Genomic DNA, 16,394 nt, shown 5'->3' on the forward strand with positions numbered 1-16,394 from the left:
GCGGCAGGCAGCACGGACGAGGGCACGAGGCCAGCCGCGCACACGTCAGCGGCAGGCAGCACGGACGAGGGCACGAGGCCAGCCGCGCACACGTCAGCGGCAGGCAGCACGGACGAGGGCACGAGGCCAGCCGCGCACACGCCAGTCGTCCCGTCACCTGCAGCGCCCAGCGACCCTGCCCCGCCTTCCAGAGAGCGCGCTGGCGCTCAGCAGGGGCGCAGGGCACGACAGCGACAGGCCGGGGCGGCTCACGGGCCACGCGGGCGGCCGCCGTCCACTGACCGGCCCCACCGGTTCCGCACCGGCGCAGGCCCTCGGCCCTCAGCAGCCCACAGTCTCCAGGGGTCGGGAGCCCAAGTGAGTCACCCGGGAGGCGACAGAGCCCTGCAGCGCCAGGGATGCGGCGTCCGCGCGAGTCCGAGGCAGCGCTCGCTTCAGGCGGCGGCCCGCGGGGGCTCGGCAGACGCGCTGCCCGGAAACGCCGAGCGGAGCATCCGGCCGCCCCTCCCAGCAGCAGCGCCCCCCGCCCGCCCCGGCTCAGGCAGGGCGCCCGGGAGCCCCGGCACTCACTCTCGGGGGTGGGCTTCTCCCTCGGCTGTCACGGAGGAGAGCACCTCGTAGGCGGCCCGCGCTCCCAGCCGCCTCCGGAACAGCGAGGTCTGGAAGGACTTCTGCGAGGACAAGGGCTCTGAGCCGCAGGGCTGGGCCTGTCCTGGCCGCACCCCCCCCGCCCTGCCTCGTGCCCGCGCCTCTGGGGGAGCAGCCCTCGCCCCCCACAGGCCCCAGGGGAACAGCCCGACTCTTCACGGCCCACGGGACTCGCTAGGATGTGTTTCTGTTCTGCATGTCCGGGGACCCCTGCTCTCCCACACGGGGGGCTCGGGGCCACCTGCCCTGGAGCAGCTGCAGCAGAGAAGTGGCCCCTGGGGGGCTGTGACGACAGCACGGCCCCGGAGAGGGAGGATGGGACGCGGCTCCTGCTCCCCCCACAGAAGGGAGCCGGACACCACCGGACACCACGGCGCACCCCGGCACCCCAGGGGCCCGGCCCCCACCCGGCCACCCCTCACTGTGGGGCCGCCCCGCTGGTCGTGGCCCGCCTGGCCTCCGGGGCCGCTCCTCCTAGAGCCGCAGGGACAGCAGCCCGGCTCACCATGAGGTAGCCCCGGAACTGATTGTAGATGATGGCCGTCAGCAGGTTCATCAGAAACAAGCTCCCTTCGAGTGGAAAAAGCCAGTCAGTGGGGACCACCACAGACGGGGGGGCGAGTCTGGAAGGAGCAGCAGCTGCGGGGGCCCAGGGCGAGATGGGGGGGCGGCGACACCCAGGGGCCCAGGGTAGGGAGAGGCCGCGATTCCTGCCAGGGGCCTGGGGCGCGCCAGTCAACACGCAGGCCTCCCCGTCCCCATTTAATTAACATGCGGCCATCGGGCCTGCCCAGCCACGGGCACCGAGGACAGAGGCCATCTGTGGTCACGACTGAAAACCACGAGGTGGGCCACGCTGAGGAGAAGTCACAGGTCAGAGAGCACAGGGTCACAGGGTCGGGAGAGCGCTGAAGGGCGGTCAGCAGGGAGGGCTGAGGTAAAGTCACAGGGTCAGGGAGGACACACGGAAGCTAAGTCACATGGTCGAGAAGGCAAACTAAAGCAAGGTCAGCAATGAAGGCAGCCGAAGAGAAGTCACAGGAGGACACACTCAGGTGAAGTCACGTGGTCAGAGACAACACACTGAGGCGAAGACACAGGGTCGGGAGGGCACACTCAGACCTGAGCATTCAGGATCTTGCCACGAGGGACAGGATCTTGTCCCGAGTGACCCCCGCAAATCTGTCCGAACTCACCTATCAGGGTGAAGACTATGAAAAAGATGGCGTAGGCCCGGTTCTTGGAATATGCAGGAATCATAACTGGGAAGAAAATGGAGAAACAGAAACATGCTCACAAGCTCGGCCTCCGCTCTGACCCCATCACGGCCCCACCACGTGCCCTCAACAGACGGGGGGCTCTGGCTCCCGTCCAAACGCCAACCCTCACACCTCTGCGCACACACCCCTGCAGCAGGGACCTCGCTCCTTTCCGAGGCTGCTCCTCCCCTCCACGAAGCTGAAACCTGCTTCCCTGGGAACTCCCCACACGCAGAAGCTCAGCTCTCTCTTGGGTGACTTGCTACGACTCACAGGACATGGGGGGACAATGCTCAGGGTCCCGCCGCACAGCTCTCCCTGGGCGTGGAAGCTGGGGGCTGCCCTCCTGGGAATGTCTCCGTGAAGGGGGCATCATCCCTCAGCCCAAGACAAAAGTCACCAGCCAGGGCGGCCACAGCCAGGCCCCAGAGGCCCGCAGCACCCCATCCTGGCCACCGCCCTTGCCCCAGCAGCAGCCCCAAATGTGAGCACCACAGCCACCAAATACCTAGGGTCTGTCACCTCAGGGACGAGCTGTACCCCACGGCCACGCCTGAGTGGCGACAGGGACAGTGGCTGGGCCTCAAAGAGGAAGCCACCAGGGAACCCGCCAAGCACACCATTTGTCACCGCGCTCATTCTCAGCTTCTCCGTGGAGACAGGAGTCAGGAAAGACAAGGTGAAGGGAACAGAGCAGAAAGGAGAGAGAGAGCGAGCAAAGAGCTGAAGTGGGAGGAAAAGGGAAGAGAGAGGAAACAGGCAGGAAGGAGAAGGGAAAAGACAAACAGGGAAAGAAAAACAAGGAATGAGCAAGGGACAGAACCCGATGTCCTCCTTTCCACGCTTCACCCAGCGACAGAAAAGCCTGATGCGCTCCGGCCTCCCAGAGCCCCATGCCGAGGCTCCGGGTTAACCGCATCCCCCCCAGCCCCGGGCCCCGTGCCCCCTCCTCACACACCGTCAGGGTTGTTGGCGGTGGTCAGCAGCACCAGGAGGGAGGTCAGAGCCTCCGGCAGGTTGCGAAAATAGATCAGCCTCTCCCGGTCCTGCCCATCGCCCTGCTGAGAGCAAACGGGGCAGCTGTGACGGGCCGTCGGGCCTCTGTCTCCCAACAGCCACGGCCCGTGGCCAGCAGAGCTCCAGCCACCGTGGGGTCAACACCCCTGACCTGCACCTCCCCGTCATCTCCCCGCAGACTCTGCACTCATGGCCAGACGGAGCCTAACTCAGGGGACCTAACTATGTGGCTGCATACCCAAAGGCCACGGGCCCACGAAGCAGGTCTGCTCAGAACCATGGGGAAAAGCCTTCAGCCACCCTGGCTGGAGCACACACAGAGACATGGCACACCGGTTAATGACACGACCACACACACGCACACACACAGACACACACACACACACAGAGCACACACCCAGGTAGAGAGACACACAGCACACACAATTACACAAACACAGACACACTCAAAAGATAATTATAGACACAGGCACATGCAAGCACGCACACACGCATGTGCGCACACACGGGAGCTCCAACTCCCCCAGATTCAGGACAGTCTGCAGTCCTCCCTTGCGGACAGGACAGTCTGAGCCCCGAATACTGCCACAAACTCCACAGAAACTGGCCTTGGCTGACCCTCGGCCACACTCCCAGGACAGAGATGCGGGACAGCTCCAGCCCCGAGGACGACAGTGACCCTAGCCAGGCCGTGAGGAAAGACACACTGGACCACAGACGCACGGCGTGGGGGGACCTGGGTGAGAGGCGGCAGACACCTCCACACGGCAACAAGCCACTGGGGGGCCGAGAAGCAGCGGAAGTGGGAAGGGAAGGGGATCTGGGGGAGGGCAAAAGCCCGCAGCCAGAGAAGCAGAGACGGGCGCCGTGTGGCGGATGGTGGCACAGTCCACCCAGTGGCCCCCAGCGCCAGTCCGAGGGGGCCTCCACCTAACAGGAGTGTAGAGAAATCTGGGTCAGCAACAGGGCAGAGAGGGGAGGAGAGAGGAGGAAGGGAAGGAGGGAGGAGAGGGAGCAGCAGCCCGGCCACCCAGCCCTGAGCCTGTGAGGCCATGGGGACAGGCCCATGAAGACTGGCCATTTGAAGAGACACCTGGGGTCTAGGTGGACCACTGCTGACCCCCGTTACGAGGCTAGAGCAGGCGGACTAAGTGGTCCTCCAGCTCTGCAGGCCCAACAGCTACCTGAGGACAGGGCCGACCCGTCCATCCAAGCCCCGGGCTCCCGGCGCGGACAGAGCGAAACACGGTACCTTCTCGCCTGTGAAGAGCAGCATCCCAGACATGGTGAAGATGTACAGGTGCAGCGCCAGCAGCAGCAGGACACTGGGGGGGCGCGGGCACTCAGACAGGAACCACGCCCCGCGCACCCAGCGGGACGGGGTCTAGGGACAGCCGCCCGAGCACTCAGGGAGCTCCCTGCCCCCGAGCCTGACCTGCGCTCACTACCGTCCTGTCCTTAGGGAGCGCTTTCCCCAGCAGGGACCATCAGTACCCTTGGGGCATCATCTGGGGGTCCAAGGACCCCTGGACTCTCAGAGGGGACGGCCACATCCATCCATCTGGGCTGGACAGCGAGGGCCAGCCACGTGAGCCACCGGGGGAAGCAGACCAGAGGCAGAGGGAGGCCAGGGGACAGAGAACGGAGGCAGGTTGCGGGGGGAATGGGAGGAGACGGGGAGAGGTGGTCACGGCCCCAGCGGGGATGGCTGGGAGCTCCCACAGGGCCCTGCAGCTGTCAGGCAGAGGCTCCCAGACCACTGAGGGGCTGCCAGGAGGCCCCCGGACACCCACCCCCTGGCCTCCAAGGCTGGGGCCAGTCGTGCCCCAGGCCGCAGTCCCGGCGCGCCCGAGGGCGGCACAGGGAGCGCCCACCTGGCCATCTCCGGCAGCGACGACCGGATACACTTGAGCGTCTTCTTCATCATGGACGAGTTCTGCATCAGGAAGAACGGCCGCAGGAGCCTGCGGATCCGCAGCCGCTGGAAGACAGCGGGAAGCAGCTCCGCACCCAGGCCTGAGACTGGACCTGCCGAGGGGCCCCCCCAGACCCACTCGGACCCCTCCCGGCCAGCCGCTCCAGGCCCCAGCCCCCCACCTCCATGCTCCCCAACTCCCACTCCGCAGCCTCCCCCTACCCCTGCCAACGGGCCACCCAGCTCCCATCAGCCCTGCAGCGCCATGGGGGGCTCCACACCGCCCTACAAAGCTGTCTGTCCCACGGGGTGGGGGTGGGGGACTGCTCCACGCTCCTGGCTCCTCCCCCGCCCCACCCTCCCATCTGCAGCCCGGCTCCCTCCCGCACACATGGCCACCAGGCCGCACTCTGCACCCTGCAGCCCCCGCCCACAAACACACACACGTGCACGTACACCCACACACACACGCCCTCCACAAGCACAAACACACTCCGTGGGCATACCCTGCACGAACACACCCTCCACGCACATGCACGCAGGCAGGCGCACACACACACACACACACACACACACACACACACACAGGGGCACGCGCACAGGCCCCGGTGTCCTCCTTCCCCTCTTCCTGTCAGAACCAAGGAGGGGCCCTCCCACCCCCACTATCTGCAGGACACCCCAGCCCTCTTAAGGGCTTCCCTCGGGCGTCCCTTCCTCCTCCTCCACTAGCTAACACACCACCCATTCTAAGACCCTGCCCCCCACGCCCCCACCCCTGCCCCAGCCGGTCCTCTTGTCCGGGGCGCTGGCCCCAGCCTCAGAGACCTCTGGGCCTGGGTATGCCCAACGCCTCAGGCCAGCTCCCCCATACCTGACCCCCGAGTGCTGACACCCAGAGCCCCTTCCTCCCCTCTCTAGCCTCTCGCCTTGGGGAACTTGTCAAGCCATATGGTTATTTGCTTTTTGTGATTTTTTTGGTGATTTGTACCTTTCATATGAAAGCGTTAACACCTCTCTCGCAATCACCCCACCTCCTCGGCCATGTGGTTTTAAGTGTCACGTTAAATCACCGCGCATCTTGTCATAGAAGCCCAGCTGACCGTGTCCCCTCCCTGCCCAAGGCCGAACGACTGGCCTGGAGGCCCACTCTGGCCCGTCCAGGGGGCGCCACCCGCCGTCCTGCTGCCTGCAGCCCTCAGGCCACCCCTCTGCTCAGCGAGCAGACTGTCCTCGTCCCTCCCAGGCCAGCATAAATGCCACCCCCTCCAGCATGGCACCCATGGCACTCCAAATGCCACGACGTACCTGGGGTTTCCTCATTCTAGAGGGCTCTCTCTCAAGAGAACGAGGTCCCACCAGCACGGGCACACGGCAGACCCTCCAGGTCGTCCACAGGATACGGGAGCCCAAGGCCTGACTCAACCTCCCTGGGCTACACACATTGTCAGAAGGGGGCCCCGCTCTCAGCACAGGACCAGAAAGCCCCAGGAAACATCAGTAAACGGACACTCACGGCTCTGCCCACTGCCCCCCTGCGCCCGTGCACCCGTGGGCTGAGGGACCAGTGTCCCCAGCTCACCCATGACCCGCTCACGGCCCCTGGATGGAACCTCGTCTCAGCAACCACATCCTGAGTCTCGGCCACCTCCCTAGGCCAAGTGGCAGCTGAAGGTCCTACTGGCACCCGCACCAGGGTCCTGGACCCTTGCCTGTAATCACAGACCAGGGTGCAGCTCGCCCCTCCTGCCAAGAGCCCTCCCCATGCTGGGGCCACATCAGGGTCATGGACACAGGGACGTGTGACCTTTATGAAGGACGGGGAGGGACAGCCGCAGGACTCAACGCTGATGAGCAGCTGGCCGGGGCCCGGAAGCCCCTGACGAGGCCCCCAGAGTCACAGCCCGCCAACAAACCTGCAGAGGCCTCGCCTCCCACGAGAAAAGAGTCGTGACCACAGCCTACCCAGTGACCGGTAGACCCCACGTGATCTGACCTCCGGGCCACAAGGTAGAAACAGAGAGACTAGGCTGGAGCGGGGGGGAGGCCCCTAGTCCCTCTGCGCCCTCCCCCGCCTGGTGCCCGTGGTGAGTTCCTTAGGACCGGCCAGCTGGCCACAGGGAAGGCCACAAAGACCTGGTCTATGGACGGTTCTGGGTGACGTGCTGAACCCACCCAGAAGTGGACCGTGTGTGGCGCTACGGCCTCCATCAGGAAAAACTGCCACAGGGGGTGCTGAAGGGAAAGCATTTCAGCGGGTTAGGGTCTAGCCTGTCTGTACCGAGAAAGAGAACAACTCCCGCAGGGTGGTCAGGGCACAGAAAGAACAGACCCGAACAGTGGGGAAAGGTCTGAGAAGTGTGTGCGTGGACGGACAGAGGGAACGCCCACAAGACAGAGCGACATGTCCTGTAATGTCCGAGCCTTTGCCCCGAAGGCCACCACAGATGGCCTGCCCTCTAGAAGCAGAGCCCAGCTCCGCTCACCCACCCCAATGTGGCCGCGGCAGCAGGGCAGGTGACTGCAATGGGCCCCTTCCCTGGGCAGGGCGCTGATCTGTCCTCACTGGACAGCCAGGCATGTGGGTTAGGGCCCTGCCTGGGAGCGCCCCAGGACCACTATCTGAGTCTCAGGGGCCATGCGGCTTCAGACCAGCCCACGGCACTCCACGGCTTACACCGCCCCACCCCGAAGGGTTCGATGGCACGAGGCGGGCTCAGGGACACCAGCCCTGGGAAGCAGCGCCCGGTGGCCCCAGGACGTGCACCAGAGGCTCCGAGCACCAGGACAAAACAGAACGGCCATCCTCCACTCCCCAGTCACAGTCCAAGGCCCTGCTGCTCTGGAAATGGCCACCCCGTGGACAGACATGCCGTTAAGAGTCAGGAAAAGTAGGGTGGGATGCCGGTGGCGGGGGGAACACCACTCCCACTGCCGAGGACAGTGCTGCAGCACAGAGGTGCAGGGAGGTCTGGGTCGGGGCTCCTGAGGCACAGCCAGGAGAAAGACTATCAGAAAACTCCGGGACTCCAAAAACAGGACCCCTGAAGACACAGACTGGCCAGGAATGAAGGTCTGGGTCCCTTTTCGAGGGGAAGAAGCCACAGGAGCAGGGAGCCAGCTGCGGCCAAGGGCACGGGGAGCCTGAGCAGGAGGAACCCAGAAGGGCCACACCAGCAACAACACAAGCCCGAGGGGCTGTGCGCGGCCTCCCTACCTGTTGCACAGACACGGGTTTGCACATGTTCGTGCAGCTCTTTCCTGCGAGGAAGTGGGAGGCGGGCACCGAGCCGGCCACCCTGCCAGCAGCTCTGCTCCCCTTCGGCAGCCCGCTCCCTCCTGCCAGTGAGGGCACTAGGGAGAGGCTGGGAGACCAGAGGAAAATACACGACTGCTCTCTGTCTCCTTGTTGGCCCTAGGGCAGTGCCCACGCGGGGGGCTGCCAGCCTCCCTTTCCTGCAGTCTCTGGAAGGGTCTGGGTGCTCTGCCCCCCTCCAGGGCCTGGAGGGCGGGGCCCCACTTCTGGGGGCCCCTCCCCTGAGCTTCCTGCAGCTTCCGCCCCACCCCCGTTCTGCTCTGTCGGTTACTCAACGCCTGTTTAAGCTTCTATACAAATTCTCTTGGCTAAAGCACCTGACGGGCTCGTGTGCCCAACTGTTCCTGATGGACACGGGTGTCCCCACACCAAGTCTCCCCGCTGCTGTCCTATCCGGTAACCGGGCAGTGCATCTGGGTGGGGGGCAGGACGGGACACTCGGCTAACATGGACTCTCCCACAGCAGCACCCCCAGAGGTTTGGGCACATGGCCAGGGCAAGGCCCCGGGGACGGCGGGGATCCAGCCGTTGGACGAACTGGGCTGGAAAAGGGCAAGGCAGGAATCAGGGGTCCTTGTGCCCTCCCCAGGCCTCAGTGCCTCCTTCTGCAAGATGGGACACGGCCCCATGGCCCGATGGCTGACTGGAGGGCTAGGAGGGCGGGCAGAGCTGGACAGGGGGCAGGCCGCCCAGAGCTCCCCCCCCTCCCCGCTCCGAGCCACCGCACCACCTACCTCCTGGCAAAGCAGACTCAGCGACACGATCCAGTCCGTGAGAGACACGACCAGCACCGCGAGGTAGGCCAGCAGCCAGGGGTTCATCCGGAACTGGGCCCACCCAACCAGGTAGCTCTGCAAGAGGGGCAGGGGGTGAGCGGGCGAGCAGGCAGCCCCGCAGCCACCAGCCCCGCAGCCAGCCCCAGCCTGTCGGCGCACACAGGTGAGGCCGGGGCAGCCAGAGCAGGGGCGCTTCGGCGGCCGGTGTGGCCTCCATGTGACCTGGGGAGCAAGAACCTGAGCTCCCCGCCCGGCCTGCCGGTGACCTCGGACAGCCAGTGATCCTGGGCTCAGCACTTAACCACGCCTGCCCGCTTCCACGTCAGTAACGGGGGCCGAGCCGTCCTGCCCATCCCAGCCGTCAGCTTAGCTTATGCCCAAGAGCCACTCTGGAAAAGAACCATTCTGGTGGGGCGCCTGGGTGGCTCGGTGGGTTAAAGCCTCTGCCTTCAGCTCAGGTCGTGGTCCCGGGGTTCTGGGATCGAGCCCCACATCGGGCTCTCTGCTCAGCAGGGAGCCTGCTTCCCTTCCTCTCTCTCTCTGCCTGCCTCTCTGCCTACTTGAGATCTCTCTCTCTGTCAAATAAATAATAAAATCTTTAAAAAAAAAAAAAAAAAAAAAAACCCAAACCCCCTCAACACATCACAAGCTGAAGAAACCATGCAAAGCTGCCCACGGCCTCAGCGTCAGCTGCAGGACAGCCCAGCAGGAGCCGGGCAAAGGCACCCCGGACTCTGGGGACAGCCCGAAGCACTGTGTGGCCAGCGGTGTCCCGGGGGCCCAGCCCCAGAGTTGTCTGATAAAGGCAGCACGAGACCCGCGGCCAAACCTGGCCTCTCGGCCCCTCTCCTCTCACAGGGAAACCATTAGGGCTCTCAACTTTTGACACGGCTCAGAACCTCAAATGAGCGAGGCCAGGCCCACCCCAGCTTCTGAAAGGACTCGGGTCAGACAGAATCTAGAGTCAGACACACACCACGTGGCAACAGGCCCCTTTCCGCCCCACGCCCGCCTCCTCCCGTGTTCCTCTTCTCTTGGGGGTGGGAGGCTGGGCAAGAGAGAGACCACTGGCCCTGCCTTGTTCTACTGGGGTCTCTCCTCACAAGGGCACCGCCAGACCCTCGGCCACCCCCGGAGGTCCCACAAGGTCATGCACCCGACAGGCAGAGCCCAGACTCAGTCTGGTCTGGAGAAGGCGGAAGCAGACAGAGCCTCTGTTTCAATGACCAGAACTCTCCACCCACCCAGGCCTCTGCTCAGGGGGTCAAAGTGCAGTCGGAGAAAAAGGCAGCTGTCTCCAGGAGGGTAAATGAATCAGGAAAGCAGTGGACCGGCCCGGAGGGCGCTGGCCCCTGGGCTTTGGCCCCTGACGGCGCCCACCTCACCTTCACAGAGACGTCGGCCACAAAGACCAGCAGGCAGAGCACCTCGACGCCCTCGGTCAGGCCGCAGGGTGGATCCCAGGGGGCCGAGCGGTAGCGGATGTCCGCGGTGCTAGTGAGCGAGGAAGGGCTCTCGATAAAGGCCAAAAACAGGATCAAGAAAATGGTGAGGCTCAATATCCTGAAAAAAAGAAAAGAAAAACCAACAAAAACTAATTAAAATGCGCGCACCAGCAGGGCTCTGGGCCAAAAACTAGATCTGCAGGCGGGATGCCTGGGAAGCAAGGACAGACTCCATGGCTTCAACAGGCAGAGCCCACACCTCCCGGTCTGTGGCCGCTCTCGCGCGGTCACATGCCAGTGCTCAGGTCACAGCTCGATGGCCAGGCCTGGAGCTCACCCCCAGGAGAGCCCCTCTTTCCCCGGGCAGGGCTCCGTTCCCAGAAGGTGGGGAAAGCGGCTCCTTATCCGCCACAGGGAGGGGGAACCCGCGTGGACCCTGAGGCCGGCCTCCCCGCACCCAGCCAGGCCGTGGGAACGCCCTGCTGCACGCGTGGGCCTTCTCACCATTGGCACGTGTTCGAGTAATACAACCGGTAAAGCCACATCGACCTGACGTCCATGCGGTGGTTAATGGAGCGATACTGAAAGTGAACATCACACGGGGGGGCGTGAGCGGGGGTCCCCTCGGAGCCACACACATGGCCAGCCACAGACTGGGCGCCCACTGGCCCCACGACAGGCCCCCAGGCAGCGAGACGTGCCGCAGGCCAGAATCTACTTCGGTGGCACACGTGGACAAAGGGCTGTCTTGTGACCCCGCAGGGCACCCGAAGCCCCACGGCCCCGCCCGGACGCCCACTTCCTAAAGTACAACTGCACCCGCTGCCTGCCTGTGAGGGTCCCCACTCTGCTCTGCAAGGCCCCCCGCTGTGTCACTCTCCAGGCTGCCCCCCCGGCCTAGCCCCCCACGTGGCCCCTTCCATATCCTATTTCCCGAATCGAGCCTGGATGTTGCTTTCCAGCAGGGGACATGGTCTGACCATCCCTGGGCGTCTTCCGTAGGCCCCGGGAGAGGCAGGCACAGGCCAGGCTCTCAGCAGGAGGGAACTCAACAAAACAAGTGATCGATTCTAGGACCTAGCGCCCACCTGCTTTAGGGAGGATTCCAAGCGACCCGTCCCCAAAGGCCCCATTGTCATGGCTATGATGACCACATGGTTCAGCCACCAAGGCCCCTGCCCCAGGACAGCAAGGAGGGGATCAGCAGGGCGGCCATCACCCAGTGCCCACAAACGCCTGGAGACCAGCCCAGACCCAGCCACTGGGAGCAGGTGGCGCCCACCTGGATCGCATCTTCGATGAAGACAGCAGCCTGGTCAAAGCAGAGGTCCCGCCAAGACGCGGCACCTGCGGGCAGAGAAGCCACACTGGGTGACAACGTGGACCACGGGATGCTCGCCTGCTACGGGACCACTGAGACCGAGGAAAGAACCTGCAGGCATTCTTTTCCCAGGGTCTGCAGTGAGATGCCTTTCGCCCTGCAGCAAGTCCGCACAGGCGCGGCCCCAGGCCTGGCCCGGCACACAGAGCGTGCTCCGTGAGCGGGCCACTGTGGCCCCCTCCCGCCGTCTTCACCCCCCAGCAGCTGGGGGGTGTCAGGGCACAGGAGGATGGATGTGCCCCACGGGGGCCCCCACAGGCTCCCGACTATGAGAGGCCTTTGGGACAAGTTGGGCGGCTTGAAGCCTCATCCCAGCATCCTCACCCCCAGCCCATCAAGGAGCCAAAGGCTGCTAGGTCAGTCCTTGCAGCCTTGGGATCCAGCCACCGCTCACGGCCAAGTGCCCCGTCTGCAACAGAGGAACCCCATGGCCTGCGGTCCAGGAGAGCGGGTGCAGCCCAGGCAGTCCCGGCCCTGGGGAGGTCAGGGGGAGCCGGCACGCAGCCCCCAGCAGCCCCCAGGGCGGGGATTGGAAGCGGGGCTGCTTCTGTTGAACACCCTCCTGTCACCTCTGGTCTTTCTGCGCCAGCAGCACGGGACGGGGAGCAGCAGCTTCAGGCATGCCTCTAGAGCAGAGCTACCGAAGCCACACGCAGGGCAGGCAGGGCAGGCGGCGGGCCACCGTCTACTCCGCCCCCACTCCCGGGGAAGCAGCTGCCCCCATCCTCAGGGCTCCTGGCAGGGGGGGGGGGGTTGGCAATCAGGGAGACAGGGGACCCTGGACAGAAGTAGGAGGCACGACTCCAGCCTGGCTCTGCCATCACAGCGAACACCCACCTCTATATGCCTCAGTTTCCCCCCACGTACAACCTCCATGCTCACCCTGAGGAGCCCTGTAAGTTTTCCCAGGGAGGCTGTGAGGATGCGGACTGCCTGCTTCCCCTGACAGCATCCCGGGAACTGGGATCAGACGGCCCGCTGGTCGGCTCCCTGCTGTACCCACAGAGCCCAGGACCATGCAGGGGTCAGCACATAGTGTCCTCAAAGCTTCTTTATGGTGTGAGTGAATCGCCCTGAGGGGAGGCTACAGGGCAGGGTGGTCTGAGGGCCCAAAAGGGGCCTGGAGTTGCCCAAACCCCAGATGAGAAGATGAGATCGCCACCTGGAGAGATCTAAGCATACAAGCGTCTTAGACAAGAAAAGCCTGTGTGCTCACTCTAGGCGCAGACGCAGGGTGCCGCTGAAGGGGCTCACGTCCAGGCAAGCCGTAACCGGCCAGGGGTGTCAAGCGCCCTGGGAACTGCCTGCACACACCAGACCTCTGGCCTGGGCCTCGGGGTCCCAAACCTCAGAAAGGCCTCCCTACCTGTTTCGCACACTCTGACAGCAGCAGGCCAGAGGAACCTTGTCACAAACCCTCGGTCGTGAGCATGTCACAGCTTCCCACGAGTCCCCAGTGCTCCTGGACAAAGTCCACACTGCCCCCAGCTGGCACTACGGCGCCCACCTCACCCACCCACCGCTCGTCCTGCTGAAGCCTCACCCTAAGCCCTCCAAGCCCTTGCCAAGGCCAAGTTCTCCCAAGACTCCAAGCCCTGGCTGAGGCTGTTGGCCCTACCAGGAGGACTACTTCCCCTAAGCGGCGATCAGCGGGCACACCAGGTCAGAGCGTCAGGGCAGAACATCTGCCGAAGACAGCGGAGGACAACAGGGGTTCAAACACTGTGTCTCCCAGCAGCCCAGGGCCAGTCTCTCTGCCCCGAGCCCCCCCCTCCTTCCTGTTCCAAGCTCCACCCTGCACGACCTGCCTGGAGCCCCGACGAGCTGCCTGATGACTCTGGGCAGGCCGCCTCCCCTCTGTGCCTCAGTTCCCCCTCACAGGTCAGACACAACCGGATGGCTGTGCAGACTGCATGGGCCGCTGCAGCTCCCGATGCTTTTACTCCAGAAGCCCCTTCCAGTGTGGCGCTCCCTCGTCCTCTGACTTTTCCATGACCAGAAAGAGGGTGACTCCCCGACCAGGAATGAGAAGAGGAAACAGCTACTGTCCCCTGGGGCGGATGAGGAGCGGCTGGGTCAGAAGGACCTGCCTGCAGGGCCTGCGAGGCACCGAGCAGCACAGTGCCCCGAACCATCAGGAGGAGAATCCGACTGCAGGGCTCGAACACCGGGTGCACAGAGCCCCACCTAAGAGCCCCCGTGGGAGGTGAGGGCAGGCCAGCCATTCCCGGCCCCCACACTACGGGCCCCTCCAGGACAGAGAAAGCACAAAAGCCAGAAAAGGAAAGTGCATCTGGAAGGAACACCCAGCATGACACCAGCAGCAGCCCCAGGGCAGCCCAGCGCTGACCTTGGACAGGTCCCAGAGACGCTCTGAGCCTTGCTTTTCTCCTCAGCAAAATGAGGCTGAGGCCCTTCCATCCCTAACCCAGCACCCAACGCTGGACTTCTGCGGGAGACAGATGGACTCCTCCCTCCCGCCGGCGGCCCGCCTCGCCCCGGGATTCAGCAGCTCGGCTGGTAAACAGGAAGGGCAAGAGGGAGCTGCAGAGGGCAAAGGGAGGAAGCTGCCCTGGGCTGGGCTGGGGAGGCCTGCCCCCACCCACGAACCCCAAGCTGAAGGGGGACCAGCCTCTGGGGACAGTCCAGCACCGAGACTGAGAGAGGAGACCGAAACATCTCCCCAGTCAACCCCCAGGAGGCTCGAACCCCAGCCCAGCCACTTCCCGGCTGTGTGACCTTGCTGGGGCAGGGGAACGCCCCGCTCTGTGCCTCAGTTTCCATCATAACCGGGAAGAAAACGGAAGTGCTGCCTCCTAGGGGCCCCCAAGGCGATCAGCGAGGCCTGGGTCCACCCACGGTTCATCGAGGGGGCTGCACGGGGCTGCGGGAGGGCGGCCGGCCGGCTAGGCGACGCATCTCCGGCCGGCTGGTTGGAGGCAGGGCGCGACCCTGCGGCGCGTGGCCGGCCCGGGCGCCCGCTACTCCGCAGGACGCAGCCCCCGTCCTCCGGAGCACGGCTGCCCTCGCTCCCCGCGCCCGCTCGGACCCTGGCCCGTGGGGCGCGACCGCAGTGGCGACGGCGAACGGCGCGGAGCCGACAGGACCCCGTGCGCCACCCCCGCGCCCCGCTCCCCTTTCCAGGCAGCCGCTCACCAGGGCGGCAAGAGGCTGAGCCCGCAGGGCAGTCGCGGCCGCCGTCACCCCGGGCCCGGCTCAGAAGGGGCTCCGACTCCGCTCGGGGGTCCGCCATGGAACCGCCGCGCGCCGCTCGAACCCTGCGGGGAGTGCCGGGTGCCGAGCGCGAGCTCCACTGCGCAGGCGTGGAGGCCCCGCCCCTGGAGGTCGGGAGGAGGAGCTGACGGCGCTGTGACGTTAGGGAATGCCCCTTCTCTACCAGCCAGTAAGAACAGAGGGTCCGCGCGGAGGCGGGGCTCCCCCGGGCCCTGCCTCCCAAGGGGTGGGACTCAGCTTCGTACCCGCAGGGAGGGGTTCTAAGGACTGGGTGGGGCTGGGAGGAACGCCTGCTCGAAGACCCGCGTCAGCAGCTCCTGGGCACCCGTTAGAAAGGCAGATTCCTGGGCCCTCCCCGCCCTGCTCAATCAGAAACTCCGGACAGAGCCCAGGAATCTGTGTTTTGCTTGTAAGCACTAGGTATAGGGGGGTCACGACCAAAGGACATCCCCCAAAAATGGAACTTGAGTTTACCCTCTGGTAATGAACTATGTAAGATTCAATATAATTAAGGGTAAGGTTTAAAAAGACAACTGACACACTTGAAAAAAAGATATTTGCAACATATACGTGAAATGTTTCCAACATTAGCACATAAACAGCTGTTTTCCATTGCTGCAGTAACACATTACTGCAAATTTATCAAAAACACCCTCCACGTATCATCTCTCAGTCCCGGGGGTCAGAAGTCCAGCGGCTAGATTGGGTCCTCACATCGGGGCCTCACAAGGCCAAAGTCAAGTTGTCAGGGCCAGGCTCACTCATGGGCTGGCTAGGGCTGCGGTCCCTGTTTCTTGCTGGATGTCGACCAGGGGTCATTCTCAGCTCCTGGAGACCACCACATTCCTTCCCTCATGGCCCCTTCCGTCATCAAAGCCAGCAAGGGCGCAATGAACCTCTCTCAAGCCTCCAGTGAGACTCTTCAAAAGGCAGCCCGATGCTTCCAACCTGTCCAGCTCCTCCCTCCGCCACATCTCTTTCCCTGTGAAGGCTCCTGTGAGTATACTGGATGCACTGGATTACCCAGGATACTCTTATTTTAAGATCAGCTGATTAGTAACTTTGGTTACATCTGCAAATCCCTTTTGCCAGCTACCCTACCTTAACCACCCGTGCGATGCTGGGAGGATGCTGGGAGGTTGAAGGTACCAGGAACCAAAATTCCACCTCCCACAGAGCTCTTAAAAATCAGTAAGAAAGCTGATCGATGGCTCAGTCGGTTAAGTGTCTGCCTTCAGCTCAGGTCATGATCTCTGGGTCCTGGGATCTAGTCCCACATCGGGCTCCTTGCTTAGCGGGGAGCCTGCTACTCCTTCTCCCTGCCTCTCCCTTTGCTTGAGCTTGTGCGCTCACTTGCTCTCTCTGGCAAATAAATAAAATCTTTATTTAAAATAAAAATTTTTTTA

At 63.9% G+C, this 16,394-nt stretch overlaps 1 protein-coding gene across 3 annotated transcripts in view; it reads right to left on the reverse strand.

The window, feature by feature from the left end:
• Window positions 1-15,025, reverse strand: part of LOC111149602 (two pore segment channel 2) — a 27,129-nt gene extending 12,104 nt beyond the window's left edge. Inside the window, exons 1-11 of one of the 3 annotated variants that reach the window (XM_022506745.1) lie at window positions 14,911-15,025; window positions 11,656-11,720; window positions 10,878-10,954; window positions 10,314-10,491; window positions 8,887-9,003; window positions 4,799-4,905; window positions 4,177-4,249; window positions 2,866-2,968; window positions 1,845-1,910; window positions 1,154-1,218; window positions 571-671 (exon numbers count right to left, since the gene is read on the reverse strand). In XM_022506745.1, the coding sequence (XP_022362453.1) occupies window positions 571-671; window positions 1,154-1,218; window positions 1,845-1,910; window positions 2,866-2,968; window positions 4,177-4,249; window positions 4,799-4,905; window positions 8,887-9,003; window positions 10,314-10,491; window positions 10,878-10,954; window positions 11,656-11,720; window positions 14,911-15,007 (1,049 nt within the window). In that variant the 5' untranslated portion in view covers window positions 15,008-15,025. Of the gene's footprint in view, window positions 1-570; window positions 672-1,153; window positions 1,219-1,844; window positions 1,911-2,865; window positions 2,969-4,176; window positions 4,250-4,798; window positions 4,906-8,886; window positions 9,004-10,313; window positions 10,492-10,877; window positions 10,955-11,655; window positions 11,721-14,910 lie in introns of those variants that run through there. The other 2 variants (XM_022506746.1, XM_022506747.1) reach the window with 2 other exon arrangements.
• Window positions 15,026-16,394: the final 1,369 nt, after the last annotated feature.

Source organism: Enhydra lutris, unplaced genomic scaffold (assembly GCF_002288905.1).
Source record: "Enhydra lutris kenyoni isolate GAN:26980312 unplaced genomic scaffold, ASM228890v2 scaffoldscaffold22, whole genome shotgun sequence".
Lineage (NCBI taxonomy): Eukaryota > Metazoa > Chordata > Mammalia > Carnivora > Mustelidae > Enhydra > Enhydra lutris.